The following is a 14,483-nucleotide window of genomic DNA, read 5'->3' as shown; positions in this document are numbered from 1 at the left end:
ACCCTGCCAAATTTCGTTCGTCGTACCCTGGTGTTAATTTTCTTTGTCAGCAGAATTTCCGGTTTTTTCCAAACCATCGTTTCTCTTTTGTTCTGTCGACAAAGTACTTTTGCAATCTTTTTACGATGGAAATGACTTGGTTATTTCATCATGCAATCAGGAAATTGTTACTTACACAATTTGTGGGTAAATGACCTGGTATACCGAACGAATATTTTTAAGTGATTTTTATATTAATAAAATAAAATTTAAAATGTTTTTTAATGAATTCTCTTCGTTTGACAATATATCCGGACTCCGATATTGCAAAAAAAGTTACATGCGGAAGAACTAAAGCAACTTGAATAGTTAAAAACGTCACCGGAAAATACTGTTTTGAGAAGTTATTAGATATTTTAAGAAAAACTAAATTTTCGCTTATCGGAAAATATTAAAATACCTTTTCTATACCAAAGAGTTTGTACCATTTTAAAGACAATATTAGGTTGTTATTTAAAAAGTGAATATATTAATTCAACAGATATCGAAAACATAGATTGTAAAAATCCCCGTAATTTTATGAAAATAGAAGATTTATACCTTGAGGGGATAGTCACTGCTAAAATCCAAAATAATTTACATAAAATGGAGGCTGGTGAGTTATTGAATTTTAGGAAACACTGTTTGGCTTTCCTCATTGAAGGATGTGAGCAAATTTTAAAGATCAGCCTCAAAAATAATAAAACAATTAAGTTTGCTTGATCCTAAATCAGTGATTAATAAAAAATATAATTCTATTGCTCCATTGGGAATGCTGTTTCCTAATTTAGTCAAACAAGACACAATAAATGACTTAGATCGAGAGTGGCGTGAGCTACAAAATGTAGAATTGCATACACTTGAGAGTGAGAGTTTGGTAGATTTTTGGAGAGCAGTTAGCAAATTTAAAGGCCGAGATAATAATCCCATATTTCCTAATTTATGCAATTTTGTGTTTGCCGCATTCTAGCGCTACAGTAGAACGGATTTTTTCGGAAATTAATTTAAATAAATTAAAAATACGTAACCGCCTATCAACAAAAACATTAACGGGCATAATGCATTCTAAAAATTAAACAAAAAATACTTCTTGTTTTGAATTTGTAATTTCAAAAGAAATGGTCGCAATTCTAAATGACCAAATTTATAACGATTAAAGAAATAAAAAATTAAACATTATTTTTGTATAATTAAATATTAATTAATTAATTTTTTTAAGTATATATTTTTTTTGCTAAGAAGACATTTTATTTTTAATTGAAAAACACATTTAAGTATTAGTTTATTAGTTTTTAAGCTGTATTATATGTATTAGCAGTTTTTATTCTTACATCTGTATTTTAAAATAAGTATATACCTAATTAAAGGATTAGTAAAAAACAATTGTTTTAATTTGTCAATATATAGCCAATTTTATATCTAGGGAATTTTTTCAGATTCTTCTAGAGAAATAAAAATTTTGTACCTGGCAACACTGAAATAAATCCTTAGCTCCTGGGTAAGTTAGAAAAAACCTGTTATACCTCAAGTAAATGTGTATTTAGGATTATTGGTCTTAGACTGAATTACTGTAATTCAATTCTACTCACACATATTCATTGATCAAATATATTTAGATACATTAAGTTAAGCTTCCTATAAATTTACAAATAAAGTGAAAAAATCAATAAATAGGCGGCAGATTTCCCTTCAGGTCCGGGATATCTTTAATATCAGGAAACCGAGATATTAAAATGTCACATATCGCTTTATGCTTATTTTCGGCGGCCCTATGCAAAGCGGTTTTTCCATCGCTGTCTTGTTTCGTTACATCTGCTTTGGACGAAAGGAGAAGGGCCACTATATCGGTTTTTCCTGAAGAAGTCAAATATACAGTTGGAAGGGAACGCATACGTATTTGTTACCTGCTGAGCATGCTCTGAGCAAAGCGGTAGCCTGTCCGGACCGCGTGGTGGCATTTATATCCGCTCCCTTTTCTAATAAATATTTACAAATATCCGAATGGCCGTTTCTTGCCGCATAATGGAGCGCCGTGTAGCCTATGATAAGAGTATCTTTTCAATATTCTGTTTTCTTAAGTTAAAATTCTTAAGATATGAATAGTTGGGTCATTTTAAGAACAAATTCAATGTTAACATATTATATGAACTTCTTAATTTTTGAGCTGCAGAGGATTCAAATTTTAAGAAGAAAATCACTTTTTTATTTTATGAATTTTTTTACATATTTTTTAATTATTAAAGTAAAATGGTACCGTAAATAATTTTTAATAAAGTATTATCAAATTCGTCAATACACCACCCTTATTTCCTAGTGATAAAATTACATGTTTGCTGTTTTATCGAAATATCGTCACCACAATGCATGATGTAAAATCGATAGCGTCAGTGCTTGGAGCTATCGATACCCAAACCAACCCTGGAAATCATTCAATCTTCATGAACAAAAACTCAATAATACACGATAATAATAAAAACAAAGTGAATCTAAAATATTTTATCTCAGTCTAAATCGGAGAACATACTCTTGAGAAAACGTGTGCTAAGCATAAGATGATAATTTGCACTAATGCTTTGGTCGTCACGGGATTCATGAGTTTATACTTTAAGGCGAACAACTAGTACCGACGGAGAAGTACTGGTGGAATCTTGCTATGAACTGAAGATCGTATACAAAAAATAACTTTCTCCAATTTATAACGCTGATGAAACAGTAAAAGAGGGTTATACTGGTGAGCAATACCTAAAAAACTTTAGTTACAAACTTACAAGTAAGGTAAAACAATGTTGTTTGTTGCTGAAGGACAGTCTTATTTAAAAAAGGAAAAATTGTCACAAAAGGCGCTTGTTCTTCCGGATAATGCTAGTTCTCATCCCAAGGAGGCAGCCATAAGATCCGATGATGAAAATTTATTACGTCATCAGATTCTTTTTTTCACTAATCACCGTCATCAATTGAGATCAGGGTATTGAGATAAAACAGCTCAGAAATTGTTGGATAAAGTTAATCTGATGACGTTTTGGAAATCTTACACGATTAAAGACGCAATTGTTACAGTGGCAAATGCATGAAGTAGAGTGAAAGAGCTTTTTATAAAACGACCTTAGAGGAAGATAAAGAACTACGATAGCTAAACTAACTGTATTAGTGAGAGGTAAGGAAATCGATAAAACTGAGGTTGAGAGGTAGACACAGTGTGATAAACAAGAGCCAGGTTATGCGCTCCTCAGCAACGACGATATTGTCAAACGAGTTTTGAATCAGCTCGGTTGAAATGAAAATAGTAATCAACTAAGAGGCTAAGAAGCTGCTGAACTTGTAGTAGAATATTTGGACAACAAGAAACTTATAGACGAACTAAACAAGACCTTGTAGACGTTTTAAACTTGCGCAAAATACGTCAGAAAATTAAAAATGATCGAAGACTTTTAACAACACAGACCAAATGGTTAGATATCCCTGGATAATCTAAGAAAAATGACACAATTTTTAATATCTAACCTTTAAATTATTTAATTCTTTAAATTTCAATCTATTTTTTACACGCATGTGTTGTCTGCGGTTTCTGATGATTGTGGAAGTTTTGTGAACATAACACAGATCGATAATTTAAATTAGAACCAATTATATACATGTAAACCTTCTAGTGAAAAGAATTTCCACAAAAAGTGTTAATATAATAACTGTTATAAATTTAAAAACACTAGCATAGCAGTCAAAGATAAGTAGGTTTGTAGGTCTTGTAGCTCTATTTCCTTAATGTAAATCTGCACTATTAAAATACAGCGTTTCCTATACTTACCAGCAGAATCTTTTTGATCAGGTTTACACCTTCCGTTCTCAATCAACATTTTAACTCTTTCCAATTCCCCATACTGGGCTGCGCTCCATATCCCCCTCTCAAACTCCATCTCATCTAACGATTGTGCAGCAATTCCACCCTTACATTTACAGGTGTCATTGTGGTTCTCGCACGATACATGCTTTGCCATTGTTAACTTCAATATAAGTGGTCTATAATTGGGACAAAAGTCAAAGGTATAAATTGGAAAAGCATTTATTTTCAAACAAAAAAAATAAATTGCCTAGATGGCAATTCAGGTTGCTAAATTGTATTGAAAGGAAAGAACTAGACGACTCAAGTCTTTCAGACTACCCTATAATTTCTTTTTTTTTAAATACATCAGTTTGTCCAATTTTTAACTGTTTTGTGAGTTATATTCACGAATATAATATATATACACGCCTTAAAATTATTGCCGAGTTATGATACTTAGTATATTAACATATGATATGGTCATTAATAATTAGCCTGGCGTATAAGAAGATATTTAAAAAAAAACAGAGTAAATAATCACAGCAAGAATAAAACTAATAATAACTAAATTCTATAACAATATATAACTGATTTAAACTTAAGTACTTATCAGCTGGTAAACAATACAAAGCTTAAGGTGCAACATGTCTGAACTCTACAAATGTATATAATAATATTTAAGGATTTTAATAAGAAAAATAGAATCTCTTATTGAACTTTGACACCCTACAAAATGTAGATATGAAAAGCCTAATCTAGGAAAAGCAGAGATTATGACTAAATAGGAAAAAAATCGAGGAAAAGCTAGTAGGCAAGAAGAATGGTACAAAGTAACTATAGGGAATAAAACAAGTTATATATCTCTCTGCATGGTCCAAATAACCTCTGCTTCCCCTGTGGTGGCGACTACTCGGTACCCCAACTCCCCCAAGGTATTCACAACATCAATAGGTGCAGCTTTCAACAATATACCATTGATCACATCTTTCTTATAGTCAGAGAACCTTTTAACTAACGCTTTAGTTTCGGCCTCGTTCAGTCCAAAAACTGCACTGTCCGACGCATGTATGGAAGCCTTTACGGCCACATAGGCGTATGTACCAGAAGACATTAGGAGGCTTGCAGGTATTTCCATAACTTAAAAGTTTTTGGGTAAAAATTGTATTGATTTTGTTTACACTTCTCCCTTTTCTAATGGAGGTTTTTCGCACTTTTGGACTGGAGTTACCACTGTCGGATCTGGTTCTGTAAATTCTCTTCTCATAGTCCACATGTACTCATTGTAGTCTTGTTTTACACTTGTGCTTGACGATGCTACCACTGTGTAACCTGCAATAGGGATTTTATCGCTTAAAATGTGAATGCTCAACAACACTAATAATTTTCGAATAGAAATTTTGATGTTTTTAAAAAAAACACGAGGCAAAACTAAATGATTTGGGATTGAAAATAAAGTTTTATTACTTACAGATTATATTTATCCGGCCTTGGGTAATAATTTACAATAAGTGTCTAAAATAAATGCCAGTTAAATTTATTATGATAAAGGTATTAATAGAGTGTGGAAAAGTTGGACCATTTTAGAATGAATGGTTTATTTTTGGAATAAAACACAGACTGCATAAAGGAAAAATACTTAATTATAAGAAATCTGCAGTATCAATTAGAATATTTTAAATTAAAAAATTTATAGTAATATTAAGGCATTAAATAAACACATGTTAATGTAAAAATCTTAATAATTTACTCTATCTAATACATAAAATTTCCCTCATAAAACTCCTTGTCTCCTATCTAAAATATTGTTCCCACTTTGTTGAATTTAATGGCAAGTTGTTATACAACACTGAGAAGCGCCTCTTAAGGAAGCAATCTTGCCCCATTGATCTTTTCTATATTTGTCGATGATGCCTACTAAGTACTGTTATATCCGGGTGCTTTTATTTTTTAATAATAATAATAATTTCTTTATTGCTTTCAAGATCTAATTAAAATAGACAATAGCAACGTCACAAAACAAACAAAATTAAAATTTGATAACATCTACACAGTACATACTGCTAATAAAAATAGTACGAACAAAAAGATAATGTTGGACATAATAATGGGTGCATTACCTTACCACTTGTATCTTAAGTATGATACATTATGAAGATAAATAAATTAGTAAACAAACCCTTAATATTAATCATAATACACATTTAAAATTGTAAATCGAAACTATAGATACACTTGCCCAACAGATACCCCGCAGTGTCTTTCCTAAACTTCATGATATTTTTTTATCTAGTATATGTTTTAATAGCAGCAAAGGCAGGAGATCTTTAAAAAAAGGCAGAGTGATGAGTTGGGACACTCAGTTCAGCTCTCCCCCTTGTCACAATAGACATACCCTCAGCATAATGATCTTCATTAGTTTGAAAAAGATGCAGGTGTTTCTTTGCAAAAATACCTAACATAAGAATGTACAGAGCAAGAACAGTGAGTAGACCAAGCTTAGTAAAATAAGTCCTACAAGACGTTTGTGGTGTGAGTCTGAGCATGCATCTTATGATGCGTTTTTGTGCTATAAAGACTGACACGGCGTCAGATGAAGATCCCCAAAACATCACACCATAAGTGATTAGAGATTGGACCGATGCATAGTAAAGTTGCTTCAGACAATTTAGGGAAAGCTCTTCTCTTAGACGCCTTATTAACGCGCAGAAACTATTTAGTTTTTTGCCAAGAGTGTCTATGTGTGGGACCCATGTGAGACAGGAGTCAATTTGTATACCAAGGAATTTTAAGGAAGCTACCTCTCTCGAAGAGACTTTTTTTCAAACTTTACTAGTAGGGAATTTTGAGGTAAAGTTTTGGAGAATGTCAGTAGCCCGGTTTTATCAGCATTTAGCTTCAGAGCATGATTGTCACACCACTCCTGCATCCTCTCTACCATCTGAGCTCTCAAATATTCACAATGAAATAAAGTACAATCATAGGTAATATGTTAGGTGAGACTTTCTTAGAACATGTGAACTCTATGAGGGATCTAGAAGCCATAATTGACAATAAATTATATATATAGAGTTAGTTCATATAGAGTATAGACACGCTCAAATATGTGCAGACCAGGTTTTTGAAATATCTGTGCTTCAAAATTGATAAAATATACCCTGCAAGAGGATATGACCATAAGTTGCTTTTACAAACATTTAATTTCTGAGGCCTTGTGCCATTCTAGGCAGCCAGTTTTTTTTACCGTAAACTATGCAACTATAACATTGATGCAGCTCATGTTTAATGGCACTATAGCTGCATTTAAAAACAAAATTACTCCAATGATCATATAACCATCAAAACTCTCTTTCTATATAAACTCTTTATTTAGGCCTCTTTTGCCTGGAGTATCCTTTAGGGTTGTGAGCTTGGGATTTCAGTTGCTTCTCAATCATTTCAATTTTAGTTTTTTAATGATTGTTTTGTCCTGATAACCAAATATCTAAGTTTGATTTGAAAAGAAAAATAATTGTAACTCTATTTGGCTTTCTGATATTTACTACTCCTAAGTTTTACTGACTTAGATTTAATAAGGCATTGTCAATAACTCTGTTTGGGACAATAAAGCTACTTTTTTATTTGAGTTCTGTTAGACAATGTTTGGTAAATAAATAAATAAAAGTCACAGCTTTAGTCACAGCCTCGGGAATGCAATGGGATGTATATGTATATAGAATGTATGCCCTATCCAGGAGGGTTTTGAGGGTTCATTCTATAGACCATTTACTCATAGGTACATGTTTCCTTGAGACTGAGTCTTTGGGTTTCATTATAATTTTAATTTCATTAAAGGTGCCTTTGAAAACTGTCTACTTGTTTTAAAAGTGAGTAACTGTTAGTGAATTTTCAATATATGATAATCAAAAGCTTTGTCCTTTGGACTTCGAGAACCTATGAAAGTTCAATATGATATTACTGCCATGTCTACTTGTATTTTGATAACTGTGTTAAAGAGGAATTAAATCATGTATCTTATAGGTTGTAAGATCAAGTTTTGCAACAATTTTAAAAATTATGCAACAAAGATAAATAAATGTATGCCCTCTACAGGAGAGTTTATCTAATGGATCTTCTATCTATTCTATATTCTTCTGATCTATGTTCATCTATGGAAAATTCACTACTTGCATGTTACCTTGAGGCTGAGTCTTTGGGTTTCATTATTATTTTAATTCCAATAAAGGTGCCTTTGAAAACTGTCTATTTGTTTTAAAAGAGAGTAATTGAAGACCTTGGTGCAAGAACCGGGCAAGTCCATTTTCCTCATAAAATGATTTAAACATATCAACCCATAAAAATTAAAATTGCGCGTCTTTTGGTGCAAGAATCAGGCAAGTCCCTGAAAGATATAAAGGCAAAGGACTTGCCCGTTTAACCGATTTGGGTCAAAAAACAGGCAAGTCCAGGAATAACTACTTTTTTACTAAAAACTCTTTAAAGAAACATCTAAAATCTTCAAGGTGATAAACATCAATCAAAAAATGATTTATAGTCACACAGAACATTTTAAAGCCCTATTCAAAGGATTTAAGGGCACTAACAAGGAGAAGTTTGCAATTTCCACATACAGAGTTTTAAAATACATTAGAAATAATAGCTTTATTCAATGCTCAGCCTCTGCTGGACTATTTTTTTAACTTTTACTCTGATCAAGACCGACCCAGAAGTCAGGTATTAATGCCAAATAAAAATTTTCTATTAATAAATGATAAAAAAGTAAAGGATTGCAAGAGTTTAGTCCAAAAATATGTCCCACCCGCTTATCAAGATTTTTATAACTCTTTTCGGAGATTTGACTACAGACCAACCTGAAGAGGATCCACCCGAAACCGCTGAGGAGAATGAAGGATATGAAACTGATTCCTCACTAATTTAAGAATGAAACACTGCTAATTTTTAGCAAGAAACAGGCAAGTCCAAATTTTCAAAATATTTTTAAAACATGTAGACGGCAAAAATTGTACTTATTTTTCATAATAAACTAACACATTATGCCTAGTTTACATAAATTCAATTAATTTATGTATTTACTTAAATCTATTTTCAGATAGGAAAGTTTTTTTCATTTTCCCAACATTTACGAAATGCGGACTTGCCCGGTTCTTGCACCAAGGTCTTCAATTGTAAGTGAATTTTCAATATATGATAATCAAAAACTTTGTCCTTTGGACACTTCGAGAACCTACAAAAGTTCAATATAAATTAAATCATGTATTTTATAGGTTGTATATGATCAAGTTTTGCAACAATTTTAAAAATATGCAACAACAATAAATAAATGTATGCCCTCTATAGGACGGTTTGAGGGTTCATGCTATGGACAATTTACTACTTGCTGTGTATGGTTTCTTGAGACTTCTCTATTACTTTAATTCCAATAAAGTGTGCTTTGAGAACTATCTACTTGTTTAAAAAAGAATAGTTTTAACTGAATTTTCATTATATGATAATCAAAAATTTATGTCCTTTTGACTTCGAGAATTTAGAAAAGTTCAATATGATATTATTGCCATGTCTACTCATATTTTAATGAGGAACTAAATGGTGTCATAACATCATGTTATGTAAAATACAGAAGATCAAATAACATTGATGGGGCTACTTCCCTATTTACATAGTTCTAACAATTGCAGGCTATATTTATAGTCCAGTGCAAGGATGTGTCAAAGAGTGACCAGCATTTTACTTCTCAAACAATGTAAATAGAAGGTGGATGACATTGTTTGGCAGGTGGAATGCTGGTGTTTTGACGGGTGACCATTCTAATATATCGTTGCACTGGACTTACCTAAAATGCTTGGCATGATTTATAACTATATGCTTAGAAACTTTTTCACACTTTCAATGAAAAATTCTCTTTGGAGTTATCCTAATTACCATCCACTGCTGACAATTCACTTGAAGAAATCTGGATCTCTGTGCGTCTTGGTGATGGCGAGGATTATTGCATTGGCTGCATTTATGTTCCTCCATCCATGGATCTATCTGTGTATGCAGCACATTGTGCCTCTGTTACCAAAGCTTGCGAGAGCTTTAATAATGTTATTATTGTTGGTGACTTTAACCTTTCTAATATTTCATGGTATCCTAGTGATGATCATTATGGCTTAACCCCAAATAATGTTACATCTGATAAAGAAAATCTTTTATGTGACACATTCACTTTTCTAGGTTTAATGCAGCTCAATGCAGTGGTTAATGATCATGAAACAATTCTTGACCTTTGCTTTACAACTTTTCATTCCACTTTAACAACTAAATGTAATGGTTTAGTCGGGTCAGATCCTTACCATCCTGCTCTTGAGCTGCAACTACCCAATAGTAAGTCCAATTACCTGGAACTACCTATAACATATTTTTACAACTTTAATCAAGCAGATTTTGTGTCTATAATTAACTACTTTTCTACATACAACTGGATGTCTATAATTGTTAACGATAACTTAAATACCACTGTTGCAAACTTCTATTCTGTTGTTTATGATTGTTTGAATCTGTTTGTGCCAATAAAAAAACACTCTCCCAAGAAACATTATCCACCATGGTTTTCTAGAGAACTAAAAAGTCTAGTTATTCAGAAAAAAATAGCACATAGAAGGTACAGACAGTCAGGATCAAATACTGATTACTTAAGTTTTAGTGTTCTGCGCTCAGAATGCCGTTCATTATCTAGTGAATGCTACAGACATTACATTGAGAGAGCCGAAAATGCAATAGAGAACGATAGCAAGACCTTTTGGAAATTTGTAAGACTTCAGTCCAATCAAAGCGATTCTACCGTTCCAGATGAGATGTTCCTTCATGATCTCAGGGCCGATACTGGTATCTCTATTGCAAATCTCTTTGCCACCCACTTTTTATCTGTATTTAACAAGAATACTAACCCTTCTAATGCCTCTGACGGTCTCGATACCTCATGTAAATTTAACCATATAAACCACATGTTCCTTAGTGCTACTACAATTGAGACAGCATTAGCTAAACTGGACAGCAGAGAGGGAGCGGGTCCCGATGGAATTCCAAACAGGCTTTTGAAAGAATGCTGCCATTCCCTTTTCCTTCCACTTTTTCATATTTTCAATTTGTCCCTAACTTCTGGAACTTTTCCAGAGAACTGGAAGCTATCTCATGTATGTCCTATTTATAAATCTGGGAATAAGAGTGACATAACTAACTATCGTCCCATTAGTATCCTCTCTGCAATTCCTAAGCTGTTCGAGCACTGTGTAGAGGTGGTTCTATCTGGCACATTTCAGGAAATAATTGGAGATCAACAGCATGGATTCACCAGAGGTCGTTCTGTGGATACAAACTTGTTTGTTTTTAGCAACTATATCTTCAAATCTTTTGCCGACGGTAATGAAACACATGCGATATACACGGACTTTAGTAAAGCCTTCGATAGGGTCAACCATATTATTCTTATCTCTCATATTTCAGATCTCGGCATCAGCGGATTTCTTTTACTTTGGATCAAGTCTTATCTGATGGATAGAGAGCAGCGTGTTAAAATTGGTGGTTTTTTGTCCAACCCATTTTTGACAACTTCAGGGGTCCCTCAGGGCTCCCATTTGGGACCATTGTTATTCAGTCTCTTTATCAATCACCTCGGCTCCCTACTGGAGTCTGAGTTTTTGCTCTTCGCTGATGATTTGAAAATTTTTCGGCGGATTTCCTCCTCTCAGGATCAGTTGGTGCTTCAGAGAGATATAAACAGAGTGTTTTCCTGGTGTAAGTCGAATGAAATGTCATTGAATGTTAAGAAATGTGGGTTTATGAGGTTTACTCGTTTAAGGGTCTCCCCTCCTTGTCAATATGTTATTGAGGGTATCCCCTTGAAGGAGCTTGACTCAGTCAAGGATTTGGGTGTCTTTCTGGACCCGAGTCTTACTTTCTCCCACCACTTCGAAAATACAGTAAATAGAGCTAATAAACTGCTTGGTTTTATCAAAAGATCTTGCAAAGACTTTACTAATGTGTCAGCATTGAAGACACTATATATTTGCCTGGTGAGATCTCTTCTCGAATTCTCCAATATTGTTTGGTCACCTCATTTTCTGATTCACATTGAGAGGCTTGAAAATATCCAGCACAAGTTTATCAGGTTTGCCAGATATACTCTTATGAAGTCAGGCCTGGATCTTACCCGTTCAGAGACCATGTCCTACCTGAGCATAAACTCCTTATCAAGTAGAAGGCAGTTCTTTGATGTTTGCTTTGCGTTTAAGGTTCTGAATGGTATTGTTAGAAGTCCGGAATGTCTGTGCCTTTTCTCTTTGCATGTATCTTCTTACACAACACGAGGTCAGGCGCTTCTCCACATTCCCTTTTGCAGAACATCCTATCTACTAAACAGTCCTATAAATAGAATAGCTTCTACAGTGAATAGATTTGCAAAAGATCTTGATTTTTTCAGTACATCTTTAAATAAATTTAAGTCGTCAGCTAGGGCAACTATCTTGGGATAGTGCCCTACTCCCACTCTTTGGATTAGGTTTAGCACAGTATTGTTTATTAGTATTATAGTTTTTACTTAAGACTACTGTTAATTATTAATAAGTACTTGAAATGTTATATACGTTGATAAATAAATAAATAAATAAATAAATAAATTAAAAACTAGTGCTACCTACTAAATATTTAAAATAATGTACCTAACACTTCCAATGCAGTCAATATAACACATGGATGTTGCATATAAACAATGGTCGACTCATCACAATACCCTCCAGATGCAAAACGGTTCAGTTGTTCAATATCTGCGGCCTTCAGTCCAGAAACCAACACTCGCCAAGGATACCTCTGTCCATATGCAGCCAAGTTGCCTCTTACTAAAACGTATGGCATTTGGACTGATAACTGATAAGCTATCTATTATTCTTATTATTATTTTTAATCAGGTTTTGTTATCACGTCTTGTGGTCCTTGAGTGGGTGCGGTTATATAAAATGCATATATAAAAATCTTTATTGAGGTAAACATAAGGATATTATTGGATCATTAGTCACTACACCACAGGGGTTTCCTATCACCTGCCTAATAATGTAGGAGACACTTTATACCCAATGGGGTGGCAAAGGGATTGAAAACACCGTAAACATGAGAAGAACGTTTAAAAGTGCGTTTAAACACGCGTCCTTACTTACATTTTTTAGGTCAACTGAATCAACTAGTTAAATAGTTGAAACCTTGTAAGTTTTCCGCCCACGCTTGATCGGATTTATTGGAAAAAGTCATGAAGAACAGGTAGCCACGTTGCCAATGCATTGCATCAGATTTTCTTAAAATTAATGTTCAAAAAAATCCTCAAGTTTTATCAAATACATAAGTATATAATATAGGGTAATTATCCTCTGTAACCGTTTATGATTTAGTAAAAATAGTAATACCTTAAGTGTCTTTAGGGACCTTGTAAACAAAACATCTACTGATCTTGTTAATAAAAAAAATTATAGTTGCAGTATATAGTATAATAAAATAATACCTAGCAATGGTATCAGCTGTATATAGATGAAGGTGTTACTTATCTTATGAAAACCAATTTAATATTTAAGATATTTATTTCATATCACACCTTCGATAATAGATTCCAGTATGGAATTTCTATGGTGTGGCCATAAGCTTCACAGAAATCATTTCTCGCATTTTAAGAAATTTCGTACACATCGGCAACCTCGGCGCACGTTTATAAATAAAATTTATTGATCTGAATAAGAAACTTGTTTTGACAGGTGGCGTGGCAGATTTCATGTTTGGTTTACTCCTGTCAGGGTAACAGAGGCGGAACTTCTTCAATTATAAAAGTTTTACCTGAAATTATTCAATTTTTTTCGGTTTAAACTTGACTTTGCCCAGGATCTCGATATTCTGTATAAAACAATTTTGCGCAATTACCGCGCTTATGAACAGGGACCTAACACAAATTTAAAATGACGGGCGTCAACAGAAACATAATAATGGCGGGATATTTGAATAACCTTTACCGCGGCAAATTTGAATTTCAGTTGACCTTATTAAGCAATATTTTGGTTTCAAAGTTGCTTCTCCTCCTCTTGCATTTGCAGTGGTAGACTTTTAACGATGGGTTTCCTAAACGATCGTGCTCATCTCAAAGACTCAAAAATTCATTAAGTAAAAAGAGTTTTTTCAATACCGACTAATTCAAATAAAATGAATATAGAAGAATTGTTCTAAAACGTGCAAACTACTTACGTCGTTCCGGTATTCCCTCTTCAACGTTAATCTTGAATGGATACTACTAAGCTTTAGCTGCCCTCGTGGCTCAGTGGCGTACATGTTTTAAATGAAAATAATATTTATAACAAATAAACGTTATATTGCAAATTAGAGCCCTGTGTCTTTACTTAAACCAAAATACTCGTAAACAAACGTGATAAATGAATCCCCCGCAAGAAAGACATAATGAGAGTAACATCTAAATTAACCTTTATTTTATTGATTTAAACTGACATATCCTGATTCTACCATCCTAATATCCCGTTCGTTTTTCACATCACACCATATTTTCGACCAATCAGACCATTCTACATAGATGGATCAACCGACACCTCGTGATCTTATTGGATGTACATCACCTGGCTGACGTCGA

General features: G+C 33.4%; 1 protein-coding gene across 4 annotated transcripts; it reads right to left on the bottom strand.

Moving 5' to 3' along the window:
- Nucleotides 1-1,612: 1,612 nt before the first annotated feature.
- LOC126745752 (ankyrin repeat domain-containing protein 39-like) lies at nt 1,613-14,322 on the bottom strand. Of its 4 annotated transcripts, none has more exons than XM_050453735.1 (5): nt 14,087-14,322; nt 12,529-12,705; nt 3,821-4,032; nt 1,923-2,057; nt 1,613-1,872 (listed from the first exon to the last, which is right to left on the bottom strand). In XM_050453735.1, exons 2-5 carry the CDS (start codon nt 12,558-12,560, stop codon nt 1,682-1,684), a joined length of 570 nt encoding a protein of 189 aa, XP_050309692.1. In that variant the 5' UTR covers nt 12,561-12,705; nt 14,087-14,322; the 3' UTR covers nt 1,613-1,681. The 4 variants fall into 4 exon arrangements, with proteins under 4 accessions (XP_050309692.1, XP_050309691.1, XP_050309693.1 ...); XM_050453734.1 differs by lacking the exon at nt 14,087-14,322 and adding an exon at nt 13,021-13,170; XM_050453736.1 differs by lacking the exon at nt 14,087-14,322 and adding an exon at nt 13,021-13,170 and having other exon boundaries at nt 1,613-1,857.
- Nucleotides 14,323-14,483: the final 161 nt, after the last annotated feature.

This window comes from Anthonomus grandis, chromosome 16, assembly GCF_022605725.1.
Source record: "Anthonomus grandis grandis chromosome 16, icAntGran1.3, whole genome shotgun sequence".
NCBI lineage: Eukaryota > Metazoa > Arthropoda > Insecta > Coleoptera > Curculionidae > Anthonomus > Anthonomus grandis.
This window is presented reverse-complemented; position numbering and strand designations above follow the sequence as displayed.

Bases quoted from the DNA above. Each gene is read 5' to 3' on its own strand.
- LOC126745752 (XM_050453735.1), bottom strand. From the start codon at position 12,560: ATGTGTTATATTGACTGCATTGGAAGTGTTAG. The intron at 4,033-12,528 runs GTACATTATTTT...TCCCAATTATAG, and splicing joins GACTGCATTGGAAGTGTTAG to ACCACTTATATTGAAGTTAA. The intron at 1,873-1,922 runs GTAACAAATACG...TGACTTCTTCAG, and splicing joins GCTCAGAGCATGCTCAGCAG to GAAAAACCGATATAGTGGCC.